This window comes from Panthera tigris, chromosome B2, assembly GCF_018350195.1.
Source record: "Panthera tigris isolate Pti1 chromosome B2, P.tigris_Pti1_mat1.1, whole genome shotgun sequence".
NCBI lineage: Eukaryota > Metazoa > Chordata > Mammalia > Carnivora > Felidae > Panthera > Panthera tigris.
Window position 1 is genome coordinate 44,055,152 of NC_056664.1, and position 27,844 is coordinate 44,082,995.

The following is a 27,844-nucleotide window of genomic DNA, read 5'->3' on the forward strand; positions in this document are numbered from 1 at the left end:
GCGACGTTGGGAAAGCGCCTTTGCGCTTCTAAAGAGAATGGTGCTAAGGGCACCCTTCCCGTGTAGGATGGTAAGGAGCCGGATGGAAGGGATAGTCACCTCAGGAGGGGCAAGAAGCAGGAGCGCTATCACCGGAATGGTGTCCTGAACCCCTAAAATAATGAAAACTGTCTCGAATAACTTGAATTTAGAAATCCTAAAAATAGGGAATCTTGACGAATGCTTACGCATGACTGAAAGACTGCCTAAATGAACCATCTAAGCCAAAATCATAGGGAAATTAAATAAACAATCCTCCCCAAGTTATAGTTAATTCCTTTTTTAAAAACCACACTGTCCTTTATTACTATGCTCCTTTGATATGCCATAAGAATTGCTACTGATTCCTCTCAGGGGCACAGCGTTAGTGGTCAAGCACACAAGCTTTGGAGCCAAATTTTCTAGACTCACATCCCTACTTGACCTTGGATGGGCTGCCGAACCTGCGCTTTAGTTCTTCATTGGTAAGTAAACATAAATAGTGGTACCTTCTGCATTGCATTGTTATTAAGGCTAAACGAGTTCCTATATATATAAAATAATTAAAACAGTGCCAGGCGTATAGTAAGAGCTCGATAAATAGTAGCAATTATTTTTCATTAAATTGTTTTCCAAGCACCTAGTGCATATGTCAAGATTGGACAAGTATTTGTATTGAATAAATAAATGACAACACATCCATCTGATGAATATAACAATGCACATTCTAGGGGCGCCCGGGTGGCTCAGTCAGTTAAGCATCCAACTTCGGTTCAGGTCATGATCTTGCAGTTCGTGGGTTTGAGCCCCGTGTCAGGTTCTGTGCTGACAGCTCAGAGCCTGGAGCCTGTTTTGGATTTTGTGTCTCCCTCTCTCTCTACCTCTGCCCTGCTCATGCTCTGTTTCTCTCTGTCTCTCAAAAATAAATAACTGTTAAAAAAATTAAAAAAAAACAAAACACGCACATTCTAAATGCTAACATCCTGCTTCCTTAACCCAGCTCTCAGAGTCACATGACCTTGAAAGCACTATATCTGTATTGATATATGATCAACAATGGGCTCTGGTTTTTCAACAGTGATAGGAGAAACCAACAAATCTTTACTATCAAAAATGAGAGGAGATGAATTCATATGGTCAAGGTGTCACCTGTAAATGGAAATAACATAAATATTCGGAAGATAAAGGCACATGAGTCCAGCCTCAGAAATGGTATCAGGCAATCAATTAAGTAAAAGCTTGTAATACAATATAAATTAGATTTTGTAATACAATATAAATTAGATTTATAATTATTTTAAAGAGCAAACCACAGTATGAATAGTAGGCAGAAACCATGATGACCCAAGATGATAGAAACCAGAATCCATTATGGAACTGTACCGAAAGTATTCCATTCAGCATAGGGGAACACTGTATACAAAACATAAATGAATAACAGAATGGCAGAAACATTTCTATGGGGTATAACCTGAACACGCCGCTTAAGAGGAAACTTGCTACAACAGGAAGATCTGGTTTTAGAGACAAAAGACATGGTTCAAGCCCTGAGAGTCAAATGAAATAACTCAGGTGAAGTCCTTTGTAGTATTTTCTATCGAAAATATAATAAGTATCACATGTTCATTTCTCCAATGCATACGTGCGTGCCAGGCACTGTGCTAAGTGCTGGAAAATGGCAAATAAGGGAGACATGTTTCTCTCATGGGCCCTAGATTTTAGTTAACAATCTCATAAATAAATAGATGGCTCATTCATGGTGAGATGAACACTCTAAAGGAAAGAAACGACACACTATGAAGACGCATAACGGAGGGATTAATGAGGTCTGGGGCTGGCACAGGAAGGGTAGGGATAGAGGTGTACATGACAGATGCTGGCAGCAGCAGCAGCATGTGCAAAGGCCCTGGGGACAGGACAACTCTTGACAACTGAAAGAAGGCAGAGAGCCCATGGGACAAGGATGTGAGGGAAAAGCTTTGACGTGGGCGGGGCCCGATGGCCAGGCCAAGCATACTATGAATTAAAGGATCATGTCCTTGTCCTCAAGGACATGGTAAGCCTTTGGCGAGCTGCACACACATCAGACTTGAGATGTGACACAGTTAACAACAACAGATCAAAGAGTCTGTACAAAGTGAAACGCACTGAAGAACAGCAAGAGGGAGCTAGGCAGAGAGGAGGATAGACGCAATGGCAACGGTCCAGATGGAAGATACTTGGACCAGGGATGATAGAAAACGGTCAAACTGGACAGAAGTAGAATCTTCAGTATTAGCTGTTGATGTGGGGGTGAGGGTGAGGAGAGTCGCTCATTTGAAGAACTGGGTGAAGGGACCTCCGGGTCAGGAATGCAGGGAACAGTGGAGGGAAACATGGTTATCGCAAAGGGCAAGAGTTGAGTTTGGAACTCCTGACTTCCAAGAACTCAGGGTAGTTCCAAGAGCTACCAGATACCTGGCTCAGGAAGGTGGTTTGGATCAGGGAGGAATTTTGGCAGTTATTAATTAGGGTGGAGGGAGCAATTTGGAGGAAAATTGCTTAGGAGGAAAATAAAGAGACGAAAGGAATATATTCATTCACATTTATAATTGAACTCAATCCACCCAGTCCCCCTAATGTGGTTTAAAACTGGCCTTCTCATGGCGAGTTTGCATTTGCAACCCCTTATCACTCACTAGGTGTGGTTTCCCCGTTATTGATTCTGACTGAGAAATAAAACGTTGCTTTCTTTAAAGAGATGGGCGATAGCAAATTCACAGCACATTTGTATTTAGTAGGAAACAACAGAGAAGGGAACTAAGGGAGGCTGTTAGCTGGAGGGTCTAAGAGTTATTAAATATTGAGGGATGAGGAAAAAGAAAAAGTCATCTTCCCTGACACAGCCTTTAAAATACTTTTGTGTAGAGGGCTCCAGATGCCATCAATCAGGAAAATGATCTCTGGCAGAGAAGAATATGGCTGGTGTAAATAATGAATGAATGAAGGCAGAAACAGACTGTGGAAGTGAGAGGTGCTCTTGGAGGAACATTTGCTGGAAAGTTCAGGCAACAGCGAAATGATTTTCTTCTTATTAACAGTCTTCCCAGAATTATATGTGTGTGTGTATATCTACATCTACACCTATCTATACACTTCTATGTATCTATATGTACATCTATGTCTATCTACAGATACTGATAGATAATAGACGGATACAGACATACACGCACACATATATACACACACTTTTATTGTCTTGTTTGAACTTTAGATATCATGGCAGCTCCTTACTTAAAAAGAAAAACTGCTTGCTTTTAAATGTTAATGAAAACCTCTAGAGAAAAAAATAACAATATACCAAAGGTATTAGTCAATACATATCAGTCCTCAATGAATTCTCTCAGAAAAAACAACCTTAAAAAGCCAACTCCTTGTCCTGGATGGCACTCAACAACAATGAAATGCTGGCAGTGATTCACGTGCCTTCATGGTGCTCTCAGGTATGTAGAAGAACTTCAAAATATTTGTCCTAGGGACCATCGAAGCGACTCATGTCATATCACTAAATTGCTCTCTAAATCCACAAAAAGTACACACATTAAAGTCCTTGCGTAAGTAAAAGAGCAGCGAGCCATTTATTCACTGGCCTCTTTTAATTTCAACCCAACATTGATTCAGAAGCTAAAGATAAAAAGGGGAAAAATGCCCTAGAGTGTCCACCGATTCACCCGGGCCAATGCTCCATCCATCGTTTCAAAGTGTAATTAGTATTAGAACGGATTTCTACTTTCACAGTATCAGAGTAATAGTACATCATCTCTGATTAAAATAGGAAAGAAAAACACCCTGGTATTTATTGAGTTTTTAGCACAAGCAACATCTGTGTATTTATATGTCAAAATCATGGCCCTTGGGTTCAAAATTAGATATGTGCATGGCCGAACATGGAGACAAAACTGTTGGGACTGAGACAGAAGGCTTGTAATAAACTCTCTCAGTTACTGCTATTCCGCTTTCCCCCTAATGAATTACACACTGTTGTTTTTCAAGACGGTTTAGAAGCTGTACTTAAAATTTTAACTGCACTCTGCATCAGCGTGTGAAAGCTAATTCACCAAAACAACTAATTTGTACGAGTGTTAATTTCATCTTCTGGTGCTACTTATTTTGGGTGCTTCATCAAAAGCCATCCACGTCTTTAAAAACAACGCTGCACAGGAAACTTGGAAGTCACCGATTAGCGGCAAATTTGGCCAATGGGTTCATTGACTCAACTAGCGCCATAATTACGGAGCTGATAATGTACTCAAGGTACTAAGTGCAATACAAAAATTGTTCATTGTGATAATAAGTAATGTCGTTGAGGAGGCTGGTTTAATTTTGTCCTTTCACCACTTATGCTTAAGAGATATATATGTCATTCTGCTCTATTAATAGTCAGAAAGTGGTATAAAACTGAGAACGTGGCATGCTCTCCATAACATTTTGAACAACATTATCCCTGGATTTTAAGTACTGGTTGTTTTACTTTTGAGGGGGGAAAAAAACCCATCTTTGCTCACCAATTAAGAAAGTCCTAAATGGGGTGCCTGGGTCAGTTAAGCATTCAGTTTTGGCTCAGGTCTTAATCTCATGGTTCAAGAGTTTGAGCCCTGCAATGGGCTCCCAGCTGTCAGCCCAGAGCACGCTTCAGATCCTCTGTCCCCCCCTCTCTCTGCCTCTCTCTGTCTCTCTCAAAAATATATAAACATTGTAAAAAAAAAAAAAAGTCCTAAATTATGAGCGTTCTCAAGATGGCTTTGGGTGAATAACTAACTTCTGCAACTCTGTGTGTCATAAAAATGGAGGTAAGCAATAATAATCATCATGTATACGATACCAAATTGTAACAGTCGTTTTTACAGAGTTGAAAACTATGTTTGTATAATTTGTTACAGCAGCTATAGGAAACTAATACTGTAGGAAAACAAACACATGTGATTTCTAGAGCTTGCTCATTTCCTTGGTGTAAACACTCCCATGGCCAATTTTCAGCCGTGCTGTTAAACGCTGTGCACAATCCACTAAGCCGGTGAGAGCTCACTTCAACATACCACTGGTGTAACTATAAAATGGCACTAATAACATGGCCTACCTATAAAACCCAAGACTTTCATGTGATTCTCATATGGTCACTAATCTATCTTCAGTACCTTAAAATTTCCCTCAGCTGACCAAGGTGCTGATTATCCATGATCTCAGCCTCACCTTTCTTCAAGCTCCATTCATACCACATGCCTGACCCACACACGTGGTCCGGCTGCTCTTCCTGGCATGCCAAATACATGCCAAAATTATAAAAGTGCTAAGGCCAACCACATGGGTACTTGGTACCCGTGACGCCAGTGATGCCGATAACTCAACAAGTTCTCTCAAAAATCTTCATTGGCCTGAATGCCATGATTTCTGGCATCCCAAATGTGGGGGCCGTAATGGCGGCAGCCAGGGAGAGGTGTCAGTCAGTCAACCAAGAACAGGTATCCCGTGGTCGGAGGAGAAACACTCTTGAGTGATCTCACAAAAGAGCTTTTTTGGGAACGAAGGGAGGACTTCTCAGACGGCTGCCTTATGGAAGCCTCCATGTTACCAAGCCAGTGACTGACTGAGGTTTGTAAAGAGAAAACTTGAGGAATTTCAGCCTCATTTGGAATGAAGGAAAGAACAGAACTCAGAACGATAGGTAAAGAATTGGATTGTAACTTTTTCCTCCGGTGCTGCTTCTAGGAACTCACCCCCGGAGATTCTCATCCTGTGAGAAGAGGTGCCAGAATTGGTATTAAAAAAAATGCCCAGGCAGTTCTTCGAATCTGTGGTTAGAAACTATCAGCTAGACCAGTGCTTCTCAAACCAGGGTGATTCTGCTTCCCAGGGGACATTGGGCAAAGTCTGGGGACGTTTTTGGCTGTCAAGCCTTGGTGGGGGATGCTAGCGGCATCTAGTGGGAAGAGAGGCCAGGGATCTACTGAACATCCCACAATGCACAGGGCAGCCCCCACACAAAGGATTACCAGTTCAGAATATCAACAGTGACAAAGTGGAGAGACCCTGAACTAGATCAGTCCATGGCTCTAGGCCTCCCCGATGACACCTATTCCTGGCAACAAAATCTCTGACGATCAACTATGTTGTTACAATGCATTATTTACTAATGATGAGATTTCCGTATAGATCAGAATATAAATCCTCGCACCTTATCTGTGCCAAACAATAATCAGTGTTACAGGAATAACAACATGTGCCAAAGGAGGTTTTAAGAGTTACCATAAATGGCATTAACTATCATTCTATCTACATCAGTTGCATTGGGTTCTTTAAAGAACTATTTTTTAAATGTTTATTTCTTTATTTTAGGAGAGAGAGAGAGAGAACGCGAGTGAAAGAGGGGCAGAGAGAGAGAGGGGAGAGAGAGAATCCCAACCAGCTTCCACATTGCCAGTGCACGGCCCAACAATGAGGCTCAATCTCACAAACCATGAGAGCATGACCTCAGCTAAAATCAAGAGCTGGACGCTTAACCGACTGAGCGACCCAGGCATCCCTAAAGAATTATTTTTTAAATCGTTTCTTTAAGTGTGACAAAGTCATTCATACAAATGTAAATTCTCTCTGTAATGATGTTTTTCTCCCACAGAAGCCACTTTTCATTCATCTGTTTTGTTATGATGTTTCCTGCACTATTTTCTTCTGAAAAATATGCTTGCATTAAGTACAGAATCTTCTAAGCAAAACTCTTAAAATACTTAATGAATATGAAAAAAAATCATATTCAGATTTTCTCATTTACCTACTCTTTCTAATGTAAATGTTAATCCCTTCTAAAGTAGTTGGGCCCGCTTAAATTGCCGATCGCAATTACCACATACTCGAAATTTGGTACAAATGAGGATGAAACACCAGCAAAGAAAAATATCTTGTATTCAATAGACTTTTGTTTCCTGCAATGAAAATTTGAAATGACTTTAATTACTTACAAAGAAGGCTCGGTTGACCAATCCATCAAGTTTTCTCTGGAAACAGATGAAAAGATAGCCCAAAAGGAAAGAAAAACATGAAGGCAAAACTCATCTTTTCAAGAAACTTCTAAGGACGTTGTTCAGACCGTAACATAAAGCCCAGTACACATCAGGCTTCATATTGAAGTATATAAATGGGATTGCCAAATGACTATAACTAGTCTTTTTAACGTTACATTCAACATTAAGGAAAATGGAGCTTTCTAGCAAGTACTGGCAATTTACTGGTGCAATAGAGTCATGTATGGCTGTTCAAGACATTGTATGTAGGAAAGATTGCAAATGATCGTTTCTCTGGGCTGGTTCTTGTGAATAAACTGGTATTTGTTCAGATTGCAAAAGAAAGTCATCTTGTTTACCCCTGACCTTGATTCAGAAGCTCTTCCGGAGGTGGAGGGAATAGTCAAGGCAGGCTGACTACTGCTCTTTGATGAGTTAGGCAACAACCGTAAGCCGAAGGAAGCAAAAAAGTCCTATGAGTTTTAAATGATGCCAACTATAGGGGCGCCTGGGTAGCTCAGTCGGTTGAGCGTCTTACTTCGGCTCAGGTCATGATCTCACGGTCTGTGAGTTCAGGCCCCGCGTTGGGCTCTGTGCTGACAGCTCGGAGCCCGGAGCCTGCTTCGGATTCTGTGTCTCCCTCTCTCTCTGGCCCTCCCCTGCTCATGCTCTGTGTGTGTGTGTGTCTCTCTCTCTCAAAAATAAATAAACATAAAGAAAACAATGATGCCAAATGCAAAAGATCTGACCGACGGGCAGAAATTACTATTACTAGCTGACATTTTCAGTTGCTATGACCAAGGCATGGTGGACTTTATCACTTAGGTCGTCATAACACCCCTATAAGGTAAAAACCACTATTTATGCTATTTTACAGGTGAAGACACCGAGGCCTGAAAAGGACCAATACACTGCCCATGGTCACACAAGTGACAAGCAGTGGAACAGGCGTTTAGACCAGGCTAATCAGCGCTTGAGCTCCTCTCTCTTAGTCACTATGCTACGCTATTTCTCTAGAGACAGGATGGCCCCCGTTGGGGAGGGGTTTTGAGGTCTGAGGGAACGAAAGAAGAACTGACCCTGTCAGGGTGCCTAGGGCTCAAAACAAAGCTGTCTTCCCAGCAAGCCCACCGCACCATCACTGGCCCTGTCAGCCACGTGTAGACGCAGACCACGTGACTGCCCTGTCACCTCCAGACACAAGCGGTGTCCTGTACCATAATATTAAACAACTGCCTCATTTTATTCCAAGCAGTTGCTTCCCTTTATGCTTCAGTTAGAATAGCATTTGGCTCGGCTCACCAGCCATTAGTACTCCTATGGGCTTAAAAGTGCCACATAAAATAAATTGATCATACTTGGGTATATGCTCTGAATAGGCAATGGGAAAACCAGCCTCTATATTGACCCACAAAGTTCCATTTCTAAGCTTGATCGGTCCTTTTTATTGCCCTGTCATCAAGTTCTAATATGGTTTACAATTTATATGCTTATTTAGTTTAACAGGCTATAAAAACATTTATTTTGGCTGCTTTCAGTTGATCCTGTGTGGATGCCAATGGTAAGCACCCTCTACCCCACTCCCAATGTGAGGGATCTAGATTTTACTCAACCCACAAAATACAAGGCATGGAAATATGTCTTGAAATGTTTAAAAACTGGGTGAAGTCACTGGTGAAGGAATTCACAAACCGAATGGGCATCGAGTACAGGCAACACGGAGCCCTTACGGAAGGAAGGCATCTGACTCTGTCGTGCCTGGTGTTATTCACAACCATATGTACGTCTGACAAAGGGCTGAACAAATTCAAGGGACAGCTCCTGACAAAGTCATCATGTCGACCATAGAAAACCTCAAAACGTGGAATGTTTGGGAGGTAAAGTGCTGGAGAGTGTGCCCTGAATCTGGCAATTAAGAAAGCATTCCATCCCAACTGTGGAGTGGTGACAGGATCTTTATTGAGGTGACTTTCTGTAGAGTCCAGACACAGGGGCTATTCTTAGAACAACCAAAAAAAGCATGGAGCTGCCTAAAAATAATGATGACTCAACACCTAGAGGCTTCAATGACGTAATGTTGTCCAAGAACACCCTCTCTCCTCACAGGGTGCAGTTTTTAAAATAAGCAAGCTCACAGCTCACCTTCCGAGGAAAGCAAAAATTTCACACACTGAAGGAGAAAATTAGGACACGTGGGTCACATATGGAATGTTCCATCCATGCATCGCCTGTCACCGTGGCCCGGTTTACTGGGTGAAGAAGCCCCTGCCAAAGTCAGAGGTAGTTCTTTCCCTCTGCCACCCAACACACGTCAGATGTCCTTTCAAAACAGGGCCTGTGGGACAGGACAACAATGCTGATTACACAAGAGGCGGGCTGAAAAATCTGTCCTCGGGTCACCCCGGCCAGCACACTGCATGGCGAAGGATGGGTCCACTTGGAGACTGTTGTATAGGGTCAAGGTATAGGCTCAAGGTGAAAAAACAAAAACATATCGCAGAGCCTTCTCCCTCCCCTCTTAGGCACGCCCGTTCCCTGGGCTTGTGTATATGTTGCGTCCACTTCCATCTCTCGCGTCACCTGACGTGTCCTATAATTATCACACGCCGGGAAACATTAAGCTTCGTGAGGGCTGGCGCCTCGTTCGTCTTTGTACTCTCGGTGCCAAGGTCACGGGACATGGTAGATTTTCAATAATTGTTAAACTCGATGGCTGGATTGAGTAGTCTGATTAATGCAGTACTCTCTCCCCTTGCCAGTATATGTATGAGTCACTGCCCTTCCCTGGGTATGTAGATTATACACCTTAGGATATATCTTAAGTATAACTTAGGATGTAGTGTACCCTAGGGGTAGGTTCACTGAAAAGGGAATTCTTGATTAGAAAATAATCTTCGAGCCCGTAAGACTCTAAGAGCACAGCAGGAGGTACTTGGGAACGGGATGTTCCTCGCACCACAATGTATTTGTTCTTAAGGCTTGCTCTGTTCAGCAAGAAAGCAAGCAAGAGACAGGTTTGCGAGTCAGGGTGCCTTATAAACAGATACAATAAAAAAAAAATCTGCATCCTATGTAATCCACTAGGTCTACAACTGTTTCATTTTCCAAAAGGTGACCTTACGGTAGCAATGCCTTCGTGGTTTATTTCTGGAATTCCCCAAAGTCAGTCCCCAACCTCCAAAAGAAAATCATTCCCATGGTTTCGCAGCTCTTTTTCATGACGGCATTTTGTGTGTGTTGTTTTTAAATAAAAATTATTTTACGAGGTCTGGTTACCCGCCCTGAATCACCATACACGGCTCTGAGTGATTTGTTTGTTTCCACAACTTCCAATCCACAAAGGCTTTGCACCACTCGAAACGTTGCAAAGAACGCCCTATCAGTGATGCCCAAAGAGGAGTTCTTTTGGAAGAGACCACAGTTGCTTAGATATGTAAACTCAGAGAAGTTTCTGTAGGGGAAAGACAATTCCACTGCAGCTGAGAACCCAGGTGTTAACAAGGAAGCAGATCAAGAGCAGGGCCAGGAAACCACATATATGCTCACCTTCTCCTCCTCTTTCTAAATCGTGATGACCCCACCTCCTGACTCCCGTATTTAGCTTTAATGAAAACTAGTTATCAGTGCCAAATTTCCAATATTGAAGACTCATTTCTCTGAAAATTTGGAAAGAAGCTATTTGAAGAGCTAAACTCTTGACTTCTATGCCCCTTGCAAAGCTTTGAACGTCATCTACATAGCGATAAATTTAAAATGCACTTCTAGGGGTGCCTGGGTGGCTCAGTCTGTTGGGCATCTGACATCGGCTCAGGTCATGGTCTCACAGTTTGTGAGTTCGAGCCCTGCATCGGGCTCTGTGCTGACAGCTCGGAGACTGGAGCCTGCTTCGGATTCTGTGTCTCCCTCTCTCTCTGCCCTCCCCTACTTGCAGTCTGCCTCTCTCTCTCAAAAATAAATAAACATTAAAAAAATTTTTTGGAAAATAAAATAAAAATATATAATCTACTAATTTAGGTCATTTTTTTCCTACTCATAGTGGAACTTTAAACATCTGCAAAATATACCATCAGTGACTCCTGGCCAGCCTCCTTATATATTGAAAGATGATTGTTAAACTTCCCATAAAAATATGAGCAAAGTCTGATTAGATAATTCAGAAAGTTTTCTTGAATTATACATATACATAATTAGGTTACTACAAAAGAAACAGCATATCAAGATCATTAAGAATCAAGAGAGGGGCCATGATTGAGTATTAATTCTTAATTTGAGCTTCCTGGAAGCCAAGAAAAACAAACAAACAAACAAACAAACAAACAAACAAACATGTAAGTTACATAAACTTCCTAGTGAGAAAAATACCAGTTCCCCAAGGTAAACAAAGTTTTCTTGGTAGTATATTCTAGACAAAACATAACACATGACTCTTATTTGGGGAACCGTGAACAACATGTATCTTAAAACCAACACAGAAATAGTTTTCATGCAGCCAAGACTGAAATTAAATTTTCAAGAGCCCAAGGCTGTGATATGGGGGGTACAACTTTGTTAGCCAAGACTGGCTAAATCAAGCCTTTCTTCCTACTTCCACAGCACATGTGTCATCTAAACACATGGTTTTAGGAGGGCTCTTTCTTTCCTTGAACCAGAGATGAACGGTCACAGCCTTGGGTGATGGGGACAGGAATGAAAGAGAATGAGAAAGGGAAGCAATGTTTACCAAGAAGACCTAGTGTTGCACCCCCTCCTCTAAGCATTTCATCTCATTTAATCACATAACAAACCTACACGGAAGGTTCAGTTAACCCCGTTTTATAAAAGAGAGAACTGAGATTCAGAGAAGTTAAGTTAACCAAGATCACACAACTAGTCTGTGGTAGCCGCAGGATTTGGACCCAAGAGCTTCTGGGTAGCCCAAGCCCTCTCACAGGGCCCTTCTGTCTCTCTGGAAGTGCCCGTGTTATGTCTAGGACCGTGGGGGACTTTACAGGATACAGAAGAATGATGAGCTTTGCACTATTGCCTTCAAGATACTTGCAATCCTCCAGCTGGAGTTGGAGACCAGACCATCATATAAGGCAGTGCACTCTATGCATAATAACATACTAAATAATCTGGAGTTAGTAATAGCTACAAGTATGGGGGGGGGCGGGGAGAGTGTAGGCTTTGAACAAGATACGAGATATATTTCAACATGTTTGTTGAAAAGTCTTACCCATGTCATGTATCTGATCAAGTCTCCACCTCAAAACATGGGTGGGGATTATAGTGTTTGTATTTAAAACATATGTTGTTGTGCTGTATGATAAAACATCCCCAGCAAAATACATTACCAAAATACCACTGGAAAGTGATCAAACTTAACAAAATGAACTACACAGGTTGTCTTTCGATATATCCATTCTTCCCAAAAAGCAGGAAAGTATGGTTGAACACTGTATGCACAAAATCATAAATGAGTAGACAATAACCAAGTATAAGCAGTGCAGTAACGTAGAACAAGTATCACATGATATTAATAGGACTGGCACTCAGCTCATCTGTATCACACTGATCTCATCCATGGAGCTAAATGTCAGACCTGCTGTGAAGGATACCTTGGTATTGTTTTAAAGTTCATGTCCCAACTCTCTGACTTTGTCTGGTTATCTCTGAACGGGTCCAGCGTTTCAGACCACCGAACCAAGAACAGAATCAAAAGCAAGGTGAAGCCAATGCCATTTTCAGCTGGTGAGAGCAAGGAAAACATAACAATAAAGCTCCTTCGCCAGGCTTCCCCGGGGCTCCGTCTCTGAAACTGCCTCTTAAAAAAGGAGGTTCTTAGGTGATAACTCAATAGTTATTCCTTCAATTTACACATCCTTTAGATTTGAAATAACTAAAAATTATCCATCCCGACCGGGGCCACTGTGATGGTTTTGCCTTCTGTGCATTTTTGAGAGGCTGCTGGCCTGGGAGGAAAGTAGAGGATGGAATCCAGCTTGCCCTCCAACTGTCAAGCCACGCACAACTGCTCAGGGCTTCACTCACTCCTTCACCTTGGGGAAAGGGGGGACCATTTTTTCAAATTCACCCATCATGGCCCAGGCAGTATGCCCTAAGACTCTGCCCCTGGGGGCAGCTTCTCATAATTCACAGAGTCACTGGATAGGCCAGCAGCAGCTCTGGTGGAAATCAAAATTAGTGGCTTCCAAGGAACCTTCATTTTTCCAAGAAGGGAAAAAAGCTCCCTGTCCCTCTTCAATATTATCCCAGACTAATTGGAACATGGCAGCCATTTTTCCCCAGGTGCCATCAAGAATACATGCTCACCTGCTCTTTGGCACAGAAACCAAATATTCTCAACTCTGTATGCATCAGGCTTAATTCTTTCCACTGCCTCAATTATTTTCAGGTAGCTAAGTGGGGCATTTAGAGTGGCTCGTCAGGCGCTGGAGCCCCAGGGGGTCACTCAGTGCTGTGGCGAAGCAAGACACTAAATATGCCTCTGGAATATTTCAGTCATTTGAAGAAAGGTTAAGGTTCCAGGGAATGTCCTACAGCAGCTTTCAAATCTGCCCCACGCTGGGCCTCTCATCTGGCAGGTGCCCCCGAGTGATTAGCGGTGACTAATTATGGTTCCCAGCCATCGTCCAGAGAAAGGAGAAAACGGGAATACCTGACTGAGTACAATGATATCCACTGTCTTTTTCACAATTTAAAACCTTCTTTAAAGCAACAAACCTATTTGTAAATGTCACTTCCACCTATCAGGGATGAAAAGCACAAGAGAAACGGTGAGACTCAAAAGTATTCCTTGAATATTTGGTATCTAATTTGTTATCTGCTTTAGTTATTTTTTTGTAAGTTTATTTATTTTTTGAGAGAGACAGAGACAGTGTGAGTAGGGGAGGGGTAGAGAGAGAGGGAGACAGAGAATCTCAAGCAGGCTCCGTGCTGCCAGGGCAGAGCCCAAAGCGGGGCTCGAACCCAGAAACCTCGAGATCATGAACTGAGCTGAAACCAAGAGTCGGATGCTTAACCGACTGAGCCACCCAGGCACCCCTATCCACTTTAGTATTTAAAACAAATGCTCAGTTATCATTTTCTCACCCTCAGGTCACCACAGTTTACTTCATTTCTTGTTTTCTTCAACCTATATTCGGTGACACTTAAACTGCAATCATCTTCTTGTTTAGCCTTTGCTGCATATCCTTAGCATGACTTTTTTTCCCCAGCCTTAAATCATCTCATTACAGGGAACCATTACAGGCTTCCATAAGATCTTCCAAAGCTTTGCCTATCAGCTTTCATTTTCTTTTTTCTTTTCTTTTCACTTGTTTTCTTTTATCTCTCCCTCTTCTTCTCTAGGGGTAGTTATGAAAACAAATGTGCTTAAGACATCTCTAATTTTTTTTACTCACTTGGCTTACTCAATATATCAGTCACGTCTAAAAATGTTACACAAAATGTCAGTATAAGCGGACATACAAAGCAGGTTTTATTCATATGAGTATCACAGCTTAACTACAAGAGTGATTTGGATTCAATGCATTTATGTTTAGCTTGAATCTTGCTATTGAATTACCTGAGTTCTCTGCCTTACATTCTGTTACCTGAATGTTCATGCTGGTGGATAGCCAACTTTATTTCTAGAATCTGCTTTCCACGGTAGAGTTGAGAGAAGCTGAGGTATGGTGGGTAATGAACCAGAATTAAAAGTCAAGAGGCCCTGTACTTATGGTACCAACCATGAGTATCAGTCTATTTAGACAGACTAAGTTACACTCGGGACAACAAACCCCCAAATCCCAGTGGTTTAAAGCAACAAAGGCTTTTTTGTTTTCTTGTCATGTTGCAGGCTCCTCATGGGCCCTGCTCTGCGTCCTCACTCTCCTCACCCCACAACCCGCTGCCTGGGCAGGCACCCCCAACAATGCCACTTGCCCCGGCAGCATGAAAAGAACATTTTTCAGGGTCAAGCGTTGGTAATGAAATGCTTGACCCTGGAAATGACAGGTCACTCCTGCTTCCACATTGAGCAGAAGTAGCCTGAGTTTCCAGGGAATGCAATTCTGGTACATGCTCAGGAGGTAGAGAAACGGAAAGACACCACCCTCATAGGGTTGTCATGACAATCAAAGGCTTTCATGTTTATAAAGCATTTGGAAGAGCTCCTGGCACCTTGCTATATGCTATGTAAGTATTCGCTGCTATTATCATCACCATCATCATCATTAAACTGAATAAATTCATAATTTTTGGAGGCCATTATCAAGTCAGGGTTCTCCTTATTGAATTGAATTTGGTGAAATGTTTCGTGGGTGTTGTTTCCTTGTTCTCCTTTATCTACTAGTGCGTGCCCGTGTCCCAGTGAGCAGACCCTCACCCGTCTTCAGTACAGACACAGGGCAGCCCCCGGGATACCCCTGCGGCCTCACCTACCTCAAGATGACTTTTTGCAACCCGGCTGGATCCAGAAAGGCCAACCCAGGGGAGCATGCCAAAGGGAAATGAACCCCAGTAACTTTTAGGTGTTGCACGCTGTGAAGATCCCAGTTCTAAATGTGTTTCATACAAAAATATTTATCCTTCAAGCTGTAGCACGCAAACAGCAATCTGCATTTATTGGTTTCACATGCCAATTTCCTCCAGCTCCGGTTTTCCTTTGTGTTATATAAACAAATCTCAACCATCTGGACCACAACAAGCCACTCTGAAGTATGTGCTCACTCCGTGCAAAAGCATCAAATCAAAATACAATCTCGCAGAATTCTGCCTAACAGAAAATCGGAGTGAACAATTTTCACAAAGCTGTTTTTAAAATGTTCTTTAGGTGTCAGAATAGGATACAGAGGATAGCAGAAATGAACTTATCAGGATATTTATTACTTGGACAAACAGAAACTATCATAACAAGATCATATCTTACAGTGGTACCTACGTTAATAGCCCAATTTAGTGGTTTCCAAATTACTTCAAAAAGGAAAAGGGCTCAGAAAAATGGTCTCAGACAGGTGGGAAAGCAGAGACTGCTGAAAGACTCATACACGACAGTCAGGAAAGCAGAAGCTTTAATTCCTAGCCAGCTAAGGAAATTAAAATGTATGCATTATAATAACTGCAAGAAACAATCTAAACTGTAGTCCGTCAATATCAAGAAACAATGAACTGGAAAGTAGACTGTGCCAAGAAAGAAAGGGCTCTGCCAAAACAAGTTCCATATATTGCCAACAACCCACCGGCATCTCTGAAATGAATACTAAGCTCCATTTCCAATGTCTTATCTCCCTGATAGAACTCCAGGCTACTGAAGGCATCTTCCAAGTCCAAGTATTTAAAATTTTTTTTAACGTTTATTTATTTTTGAGACAGAGAGAGACAGAGCATGAACGGGGGAGGGTCAGAGAGAGAGGGAGACACAGAATCTGAAACAGGCTCCAGGCTCTGAGCCATCAGCACAGAGCCTGACGCGGGGCTTGAACTCACGAACCGCGAGATCATGACCTGAGCCGAAGTCGGACGCTTAACCGACTGAGCCACCCAGGTGCCCCCCAAGGCCAAGTATTTTAGAACATCACCATGGCTAGCCTTGTCCACAGGCAAATATAGGAGTGCTAGAAATGCTTCGTGTTTCTTTTCCCTCTACCTAAAAATATCTCTTTACCAACTTTGCACAGTGCCCAAAGTGTCCACCCTTTGGGAGAGAGAATGATCATCAGACTTTGTGACTTAGATTCATGAACTTTGCACGTTGTGGAAAGAATTTCCTGAGAGAGCGGCATACAAAATAAATGAGTTTTATTAAGATAGTGGGAAACAATGGAGGTAAAGGGAAGACTATAAAGGTCTGGAAGTTAAAGAGAAAGAGGTGGCAATGAAGATGGGGGGCCCCAAGGTTCCCAAACACATTTTTTTCTAGTGTCCCGTGATCATGGCTCCTTGCTATTGTTACCTCATTGGCATCTGATCATCTTGCTTTGTCATCCTTAACCATGTGTATGTAGTTAAAACTGAATCTAGATCAGATAATTTGATATCCTATCGACTCTCTTCTTCAAATGGGGGCTATAAAATCGCACCAAGGTAGAAAACTTTCCATCTGATTTAATAAGCCTAATTACGTAGACTTCGGCCAATTACAAAATTCACCTCGTCGGCTATTAAAATACGGTCTAAATAATTTGATAATTTGGTTCCACTGAACTACATCTGGTTGATTTCAATTCAATATTTTATCAAGGTCATTTTAAAACCGAACACTTATGATCAAACTGCAATGTACCAACTTTGTATACAAATTAAATGAAAATATTTTGTAATCTGTGATTCATTCTCAGATTAGAACATCAGCATAGATGTGGGAAAATTCCCATGAACTCTCCCCATGCTTCTGTCTTTCTATATAACCAATCCTGGTTCAGCAGATCAATCATGCTTAAGCACACTCCAAAATAAGATAAGCTCCTCCCTAGGTCTGACTGTTTCAATCTACCAAGAAATATTTAATCAGGAAAGAATCAAAGTCCTCATTTGGCCTCTAAGGAAAATCCATCCAATTGTTGATTAATTTAGACAAATAGATGATAGAATGAGAAAACACAGAATCTTGTTTCATAGTTAATGTCAGGTAGGTTTCCGGCGGGGGGCGGGGGGGAGAAATTACTGGCTCTGAGTAAATTACAATCTGTGTTATAAACTGATTATAATCCAAGAGCAAAACTCCCAATTTCTTTCAAAGAGACTATGTGCCATTTTCTTACTTTAAATAGGGGATCGCATCTAAGTCCTTGGATTTCAAGCTATTTTTAGCCTAACATTTCAATGTTCAACGCCAAAATAATATCAATATAAAACTATCTTTAAATGGCTTGAAACAATTCCTAGTCGTCCAGGCTATCAGAATTGCTTACAAAACCAATAAAATCCAGAAAAAAAAAGATTTCCAGTAATTGTTTTCAGGCAAAAGAGACTGGAGTTTAGCAATTGGCAAAACAGCCCAAATTTGTAAAATGGCAATCAATAAATCCTACTCTTACGTCTCACACAGAGGCATAAACTTTAGTTTAGGAAAAAGGGTCCCTTCCCCCCAAAATTGTTGCCCATGTTTTACAACATAGTATAATAATTACAATTAGAAATCCACATCCACAGGGAAGGTTTGATCTATTCAGACACCCTACTTAAAAGGTCAGAGAAATCTAGAATGAACTTTGAAAAGATCTCCAAGCAGAATATTTAACTCTGATTTCCAAGAACACTTACACTGAATCAAGCTTGTGTCTTAAAATGGGAAGCTTCATTTTCTGGAAGATACTTGTACACAGACAACCTCATTCCCCAATCATTTCAAATCAACCACTTTCGCTTCAGATTCTCACCACCCACATAACATTTCCACCCTGTGTGGTATCACTGAGCAAAGCAAGACACAGAGGACCAGCCAGCTTACCTTCCCAATAACGGCTGCAGGACTCAGGTCACAGCTATTTTGGGAACATTCATCCCACTGCAGGAGGGGCAGGAGTGAAAAAGAGCTTGTGCCATTTTGAGAAAGGCAAATCATGGTTTTGGCAGAATAGGGAAATAGGAATAGGAAATAGGAATAGGGAATAGAATAGGAAAATAAAACTTTTTTGTTGTAACAACATCTGCTTCCTAAAGGGGTATCTCCTGCAATCGCTACTCCTAACACCACTTGCTCTGTTAGGCAGGCATATGGGTCTCCGAGGATGAGATGTGATTCAACATGTACAACCTTGTCACAGTTAGTTGGTCACAGAGTAGGCTTTTCTACTGCTGTGCATGCCCAGAAGAGAGCCAACTACACATTTTCCACAATTTCCAAACCGCAATCACAAATGAGCCACAAGACAGAGACAATGCCACATCTTCCCAGGATTCAGGAGCAGAAAAGGCTTATTACCTTGCTTTCTTCTCCTTCGAACACTGACTGGTGAACATTGCACGCAAACAGTGAGTTGGGGAGGTCGTTGAAGTCAGTGATTGCTTGAAAGGCTTCCTCTGCGAAACACCGAGTTACAGCCCAGTCCCTGTCTATGCAGCAGAGCAAGAAAAGTTCTCCATCTTCCGGGGTATGCCCCTGCTGCCCGAGGCTCCTCATTCCAATGAAGTAAGATTCTCCCCTCATTCCTGAGGACACAAAGACGGACATGTGTTAGAACAGGCATCGATTCCTTAAAACTTGATCGTAAGGCCGAGCTGCCCAGTGTTTCCTAGACGTGGGACCCGGGAACATTATGTAAACTCTCTGAGCCTTTGCTTCCTTATGAGAATCAAATGGACTCAGGAGAGTGCTTTCATAAGTTAGACAATGAATTATATAAAACCACTGCTGCTACTACTAATGACTGTCCTTTATTGAGTTCTAGGAACTGTTCTAAATGATCGACATGCATCAACTAATCTATTCCATGTCCACAACAGTCTATGAGATTGGCATCAACGTGATCCTTGTTTTACAGACAGGGAAACTGAGGAACAAAGCAAGTGAGTAGCTTTTACTATGTCAGTGATGAAATGGCAGGACTAGAATTCAAACCCAGGGAGTTTGGCACCAGAGCTCACTTTCCTATATCATAGAAATGAAGCAGATCAAGATTAGTGCAAGTCTGTATTTAAGGAAGTACAACCTACTTCATCACCACCCGAATCTTGTTTATGGTAACTCTAACAGTTAATATTTTATCCACAATGAGGACACACACGGACACACACACACACACACACACACCTACCTTCTGCCTGGGATGATTACTCTATTTGTGAACCTTGGATTTCGAAAATAAGTACTCTCTTGGTTAATAGGTAGATCTATAATAGATAGATCTAATAATAGATCTAATGGTTAGATAGATATAGATATAGATATAGATATAGATATAGATATAGATATAGATTTCCTTTCCTCATAGTCCCCATCACAAAGCTTTCTCGTATTCCTTTTACCTAGCTGTGTTCAATCATTCTATTACTTCCTCACTCCAATGTTCAGATTTTTATCCCACTGCAAATGGTTGGAGAGTTTTATCATTTTCTGATACTGACACATTGTAGTAGATTTTGTCCGTCTCCCCATATGCCCCAAGGATAGGTAGTATCTACATTTTTCTTTTGTATCTATTTTCATGCCTATCATGCTCAATGATTAGAAGCCCCAAAGGTGAAATAATTTGTCCGTGGGATGCATGTAGGACTGACTGACACCTACAGTGTGGCTGCTGGGCCATCTTCTGGAAGTGCCATTTTCCCAGTCCCATCACTAAAGGGCCTCAGAGTACAGGACAGATGGGTGGGCACCACAGAACACCACTCTGCCCTCATGAGGTTTGTTAGACACAAATTCTGGTCCCCAAACAAGTACGGATGGGTTTCTGCATGTGTCTCTCTCGAACTCTGATTAGATCACTCAGGTGATGAGGTTATGTTTTTCTGTTTTTATTTTTCCTAGAAACAAAGGCCAAGTGGGATCCTGATAAGCATCATTCGATGGTAATATAAATAATGCGTTATATATAAAACCTAGGGCCTGGTTGGGACAAGAGCCAAAACTTTAAAATTGTGAGTTAGTAACTCTAAAAGCAGATCATTGTAATTGTGGTAAGTAAAAATCCTCGTCTATATAAAATAAAATAGAACAACTCCTGTATTTTAAAGTTAAAGCTCCAATGAATCCATTTTCTATATTTAAATTGACAAAGTACTTATTTTATTTTTTATTTTTATTTACTTTTTTAATGTTTATTTACTTTTGAGAGACAGAGACATAACTCAAGCAGGGGCGGGGCAGAGAAAGAAGGAGACACAGAATCCGAAGCAGGCTCCAGGCTCTGAGCTGTCAGCACAGAGCCTTATGTGGGGCTCGAACTCACGGACTATGAGATCATGACATGAGCCAAAGTCAGTGCTCAACCGACTGAACCACCCAGGTGCCCTACAAAGTACTTGTTTTAAATAAAAATATTGTGTATCTCTTATGCTTTGTTTTATTCTATAACTAATCCAAAATATATGAATATTTGTAATTACAAAAATTTCAACAAAATACTTATATGTATTTTTTCCTTCATATTCATTTATACTATTGCTTCAAATGTTACTATAATATGCATAATAACCATCATTTATTATTATTAGAGTACTAATTATTTTAATAGTAAGAATAATTAGTAAGAGCATTAAAACAGTATTATTTTCATCAATGGATTATAGGAAAACCTTTTAATAATGAAGTTATAGTCATCCAGTAGCATGAAGTATAGCTATTATGTGTCAATACTGATTTTATTTTTAATCCTGTCCCTCTTATTTAAAAATTTTAAATTAATCAAAAGTAATCCCCAAATGTCCCTAAATATTTTCCGAGAATGTTTCAATTACTCTTTTTCCGAAAGAAATAAAAATCCATTGCTGAACAAATTAATTAAATAGACCAAATATTAAGCCTTACTCAGGGCTCATTTTAATCTACTCAAATAGCCTTAACTTCTGTTCTAAGCTGTAACAATACGATTATCTTCAAGAGACTTTATTTTAAGCTCATTACTTTCAGTAAAGATTTAAAAGGTGAATGCATTTTTGGCAAACAACGTATTCTACTTATATGGAGAAATATTTTAGAAGTCAGAGCTCTGAACAAAGGCACCCTGATTTCTCGTGCCAGTTCCATTACTGACTCAACTCATAATTTGGGGAAGTCAATCGATCATTCGACGACTCAGTTTGTCTTTACAAAATGAGAACAAGCACATCTCTCTGTTTCCCCCCCTCTGCAGAGGAGGAAGGGGAGGAGGAAATGAAAGGGGAGTGGAGGAAGTGCTCAAAATCAGTACTAACCACTACATAAAAGGATAAGTAATATAAAACACTCTAGAAACACATCATTATGATAATCTCAGAGCAGGACTATTCGGCATCACCACTAACCTTTAGTAAACCCAAATAAACACGAAGAAAGGGAAGCTCTGAAGACCCAAAGAACTCCCCAATACAGAAATGTAAAGGCCCTAGAGCCTTTCTCTTTTTAAATTAATCTCAAGACTCTGAACGGCTTGTAAAACAAGTTTGAGGCAACAGTTACCTGCATAGCATAAGAAGATTTACATGTGTCATCCTTATTTCTAAACCTGTGGTTGGTCATCGAAATGATGAGCTGCCTCTTGAGCTGAAGGCAGCTCTTCTGGGAGGGTTTCCCAGCCACCCCCCCCACACCCCCCATGCCCCCATGACCCATGCATATGGCATCCTTCCTCTGCACATCCTAAGCACACAGCACACAGCCTTCTCTCCCGATCATCCTGCACCATGCCTACTGCTTTACCAGTCTGTATCTCAAACCAGAGCAGGTGTTTTTGACAGGAGAGACTGGCCCGTCTTCACCAGTGAGTCTTTAGACTGGGTCATAGAGAAAGCCCTCAAAATGATGTTCGACTGAATTAATGAATTCTGTAAGGAGGAGTCACGTTCAAAAAATAACAGACAAGCAAATGAGTTAAAGTGGCCAACTTAAAATACATACACTAATAATATAGCATTTGCTTCAAATCCATCCACTAATAAGGAGGACAACCTGCTCACTCCAGTGTTAAGGTTTGACTTATAAAATGCAATTGTATAAATGAAAGATGGCAAGAACCACTCAAATGATTCTTCTAGCTAAAATGGAAAATCTGCAGGGTCTAATTAAAATCACACTTACATTTTTTAATTACACAAGTTCACTCAAGAAAAAACTGAAAAATTCAGAAAGTATTTTAAAAGGAAAATAAAAGCAAACCATAATCCTACTATCCAGAGAAAATTGTACTAACATTTTGGTCTAGTTAACTGCAGTGTTTTGTTTTTTTTTTCACATGTATAATTTCTAAACAAAATTGGGATCCTGCTGTTTCATATCCCACTTCTTTCTTGAAACATTGATATAATCAAGAGCAGTTCCCTGTACCATTACATATTCTTTGAAAACACTAATTTTAATAGACACATAGTATCCCAGTGTACAGATCTGTCATAATTTATTTAACCATTCTTCTGTTGTTTGACATTTAGGAAGCATAAATTTCCATCATCATGTGCATCTGGTAAAGGAAAACCACTATCCACTATTAAAATATAAAGGGTCCCCTGGAAGAACCTCAACACTTCCTTACATGCAGAGAAAGGACATCTTTATGAAACGCTAGGAGGGGCCCCAGGAGGACACTTGGGTTCCATTCCTTCCGTACATCACATCCCTTCTGGACTGTGGTTTTTACCTCAGCAAAATGGAGAAACAACGTGACTTTGTCTACCCTGTGGTCTCCCGTGAACATCAAATGAGATAAAGCATATGAATGTCTTTTGAAGCTTCCAAAATAATATGTGAAGTAAAGCGATTCATTACTCTTGTAGGGTCATCAAGAGCAAGGCAATAGCAAAGGAATCTGGCACTAAGGAGCCGGTTGCCATCTACTACTGCTAAGTATGTAGACACAGGAATGTCCAGGAGTGTTAAGCCCATAGTATTTAAAAAAATTTTTTATGAATATAATTTATTGTCAAATTAGCTTACCTACAACACACAGTGCTCATCCCACAAGTTCCTCCTCAATGCCCATCATCCATTTTCCCTTCTCCTCCACCCCCCCCCCCACCACCCATCCACCCTCAGTTTTTTCTCTGTATTTAAGAGTCTCTTATGGTTTGCCTCCCTCCCTCTCTGTTTGGAACTTATTTCCCCCTCCCCTTCCCCCATGGTCTTCTGTCAAGTTTCTCAAGATCCACATATGAGTGAAAACGTATGATATCTGTCCTTCTCTGACTGACTTATTTCATTCAGCATAATACCTTCCAGTTCCATCCATATTGCTGCAAATGGCAGGATTTGATTCTTTCTCATTGCCAAGTAGTATTCCATTGCATATATAAACCACAATTTCTTTATCCATTCATCAGTTGATGGACATTTAGGCTCTTTCCATAATTTGGCTATTGTTGAAAGTGCTGCTCTAAACATTGGGGTACAAGTGCCCCTATGCATCAGCACTCCTGTACGCTTTGGATAAATTCCTAGCAGTGCTATTGCTGGGTCATAGGGTAGCTCTATTTTAATTTTTTGAGGAACCTCCACACCGTTTTCCAGAGCAGCTGCACCAGTTTGCAGGGTTCTCGTTTCTCCACATCCTCGCCAGCATCTGTAGTTTCCTGAGTTGTTCATTTTAGCCACTCTGACCAGTGTGAGGTGGTATCTCAGTGTGGCTTTGACTTGTATTTCCCTGATGAGGAGTGACATTGAGCATGTTTTCACGTGTCTGTTAAGTCCATAGTATTAAACTGAGAGATGAAGAGAGGTGGTGCTCCATTATTTGCTACAAGTGTGGTTGGAGACTCCAGGAGGAGGGAAAGAGGATTGTAAAGCAAAAAAGACCAGTTAAGATAAAAACAAAACAAAATAAAAACCTAAAAAATCCTGTCCCTCCCAAACACCACTAACAATGCGCTAATGGTTATATATAGTCTTACCAAGTTGGTAGCAATGAGAACATAAATGCTTGAATTTGACTCGTTTTAATGAAGGAGGAAGCCCAAAGACAGGACGATTTTCAACTCTTTCATTACTTTGCTATAACATGGAAATGATTTCATCCAAGATCCTCTGAAAACCCTACAGCACTTATTAATTAAACATTAAAAGACCTGAAATAAAGAGGGTATAGTTCCTCCTATGAACACTGAAACTTAAAGATGCCCTTTCAGTATCAAAGAATTAGCAACTGAATAAATGTTTGTTGCACAAATAAGTGAACAAATTCTCTCTCCCCCAATAAACAAGAATAATGTACACATTGCTAGGCTTCTGTACAAGGAATTAATCTTTCCCAAACTCCCTACTTTTCATTCCTGGCAAACATTTATTGGGCACAATTAAACTCAGGAGAAGGGACCTCAAGGAGTCATCTGATTCTGTTGGATATCATTATTGTCACAGTGTTATCAATACGCAGGAGATTCAGATCCCTAAATTCAGAATTCTAAAAAAAAAAAAAAATCTACCTTTCTGGGAATGGGATATATCTCATGCAAATGGGGAGTCATGCATTTGTTCATAGGATTTCTGGTCTAGAAAGTCTTATATAAGTCTGGATATAGAAGGAGGGGATAATTCTAAATAATCCATGAGAACAGCCGAGAGGGTTAAAAAAAAAAAAAAAAAAAAGATTGTAAACCACCATGGAAACACTCATTTTCATACTAGCTTCACTATCAAGTAAATTCATCCCATCAATAGTTTGAGGTATGTCCTATAAGAAAGGCTAATAGCACTTTGGAAGGGTTAGGGTGGTGATATTCTCATCTTGAGTCCCCTCAACATGGAGAGAAGAACATCATGGCCAATTCTGAGTACCACTCACTACAGAAAAACTAGACGTCTTTCTAAGGAGATGATTCAGTCTCATCAAGGGGCCAAAAATCACATCATCTAAAAAACAGGGGCATGGGAAAACATAGCCTACGAAAGCACACGAAAGGAGTCTTGAGTGGAATCATAGTTGCCTTCAATTTTCAAAAGAGGAAATAGAATTTTTGTGTGTGATACTAAGAAGTCAAACCAGGGAAAAAGAATTCAATTTAATAAAAGGTACCATGGATCTGTCAACAATTCACATTAAAACAGAAATGTCCTGCCTCATGTCTTAGTAGGAAACTTGTATCAGTGACAGCCAGTGAGTAAGCTCCATAGAGCAGGTGACAAATATCAGGCAGGATGTCACAGAGGGAATCCAAGGACCAGTGGACTGGCTGGCTGGCATTTCCATTAAGGTCTCTTCTTACCTTGAGATTTTTATCTTTCCATGATTAGCAGAAAATCTGAGGGGTGCCAACGTGGCTCAGTTGGTTGAGCATCTGACTCTTGATTTCAGCTCAGGTCATGATCTCATTGTTCGTGGGATCAAGCCCTGTGTTGGGGTCTGCATTGACAGGGAGGAGCATGCTTGGGATTCCCTCTCTCCCTTTCTCTCTGCCCTTCCTCCACGCTCTTCTCTCTCTCTCTCTTTCTCTCTCAAAATAAATAAGTAAACTTTAAAAAAGAAGAGGGGAGCCTGGGTGACTCAGTTGGTTAAGCACCCAACTCTTGATTTCAGCTCAGGTCATGATGATTTCATGGTTCATGGGATTGAGCCTCTTGTCGAGCTCCATATGCTACTTGGGATTCTCTCTCCCTCTTTCTCCGTCTCTCCCTACGCATGCACTCTCTTTCTCACTCACTCTTTCTCTCTCAAAATTAATTAATAAATTTTATAAAACTTTATAAAAAGAAAAAGAAAAAGAAAATCTGCAAAAGAGGTAACTGTTTATCTTTGGGTTTAAAGATACTCAAGAAAGGGAAATTTATAACCTTTCCCAAAAGCTTTCTCCAGTGTTGAAACCTTTAATGTGATACTCATATCCACCTAAAGTTTTCATTTTCCAGGTTACTCAAACTAGAAAGTGAGATTTTTTTAAAATAGTAAATAATGATTCATTAAGGAAGAAAAATAAGCCAACACTTAAATAAAGCAACTTAAGTTTGGGTTTATTTCTCCTTAGACAAAAGAATGTTAAAGATTTAACTTGTCTGCTTTTTAAATGAAGAACAGGAATCTAAAACTTTTTGCAATAAGAGCAATAAACAGGAAAAAAAAAAAAAGCCTGATCCCATCTTATGGCCAGCTGAGGAGGATAAATAAGTAAACAGGATAAATGGAAATGATTAAGGAGTAATTCACTTTGACTTAAAGTTCAATTTTGATTGATAAACAATTAAATGGATTATGGGAGGTTTGTTAGTTTGGAGGAACTTAAAAATGACAATGCCAACTTGACTGCTAAGGAGAATAACTAAAAATGCAATGTTGAATTAATAAGTAATACAGAAGAAATGTCTATAGTTATTATTTTAAGTTGAACATAAGGTTAAATGAATCCAGTTCAAATTTTTAAAGACTAGAAAACTTTAATTTTTACAGCATTAAAAATCCCTTTGGCTCTAAAATTGATTCTTTAATGATAGCTGAGACAAAATAAGCTTATTAGAAGAAAACTTTTATGTGAATAACAAGAACTATTTTAAATTAAATAATACCCTCAGCTATCACTTTTGGTCTGGCCTAAGGGATAAGGTCTTTTTGATGTCCTTTTGGTATTTTAATATCTAGATCCTCTTAGGGATAAACCAGGCCTTTTGCTCATTTTTGTCCATCTTAAAGAGAGATTGAAGTATATTAGTAACAACAAACCGTTTCAGCCATCCTGACATACAAAGGAGAAACATGATATTCTTAGGCTGTGCTCCACTGAAACCCATTAGAGCTCTTTCTGAAATATAATGGAACCTATTTAATTCAGCTGCAGAATTTTCACACCTGCTGAGTTGTGTGAACCTCATGCTATTCTTGACACCAATTGGGGTCAGTCTTGAAAGAATCAGGAACATGCAGTTTTTCCACTCATGGTTTTCAAAGGAAGTTAGCCACATTCCTTGGTCATGGCTCCCTTCAGGATTCCTTCTGGAGCCACTGTTCCACCTTAAGCTCCCACAAGAACGTAATTCAATTAATTCGGTTCCCTAAGGAAGCACCTTCTTATGAATTTTGATGAACTGGCAGGGGGCAGGGGGTGGCGGTGGAGTTGTTTCCATCATCTCCTTTTGTACTGGATTCCATAGGAGTGATGGGACTAACTAACTTGATCAGAATAATGTGCGTGCTTCTGCAGTCTTTTAACACCCATGATCTCCCAGCAAGATTTGTGAATCCTGAATATTCTTCCAGTGG

The 27,844-nt window shown here is 40.6% G+C and overlaps 1 protein-coding gene across 4 annotated transcripts in view; it reads right to left on the minus strand.

Moving 5' to 3' along the window:
- RCAN2 (regulator of calcineurin 2) overlaps window positions 1-27,844 on the minus strand; it is a 272,608-nt gene that overhangs the window by 210,579 nt on the left and 34,185 nt on the right. For 3 of the 4 annotated variants that reach the window (XM_042986496.1, XM_042986498.1, XM_007085110.3), the window contains exon 2: window positions 18,958-19,184. In XM_042986496.1, coding sequence (XP_042842430.1) covers window positions 18,958-19,182 — 225 coding nt within the window. In that variant the 5' untranslated portion in view covers window positions 19,183-19,184. Of the gene's footprint in view, window positions 1-18,957; window positions 19,185-27,844 lie in introns of those variants that run through there. The other variant, XM_042986499.1, reaches the window with a different exon arrangement.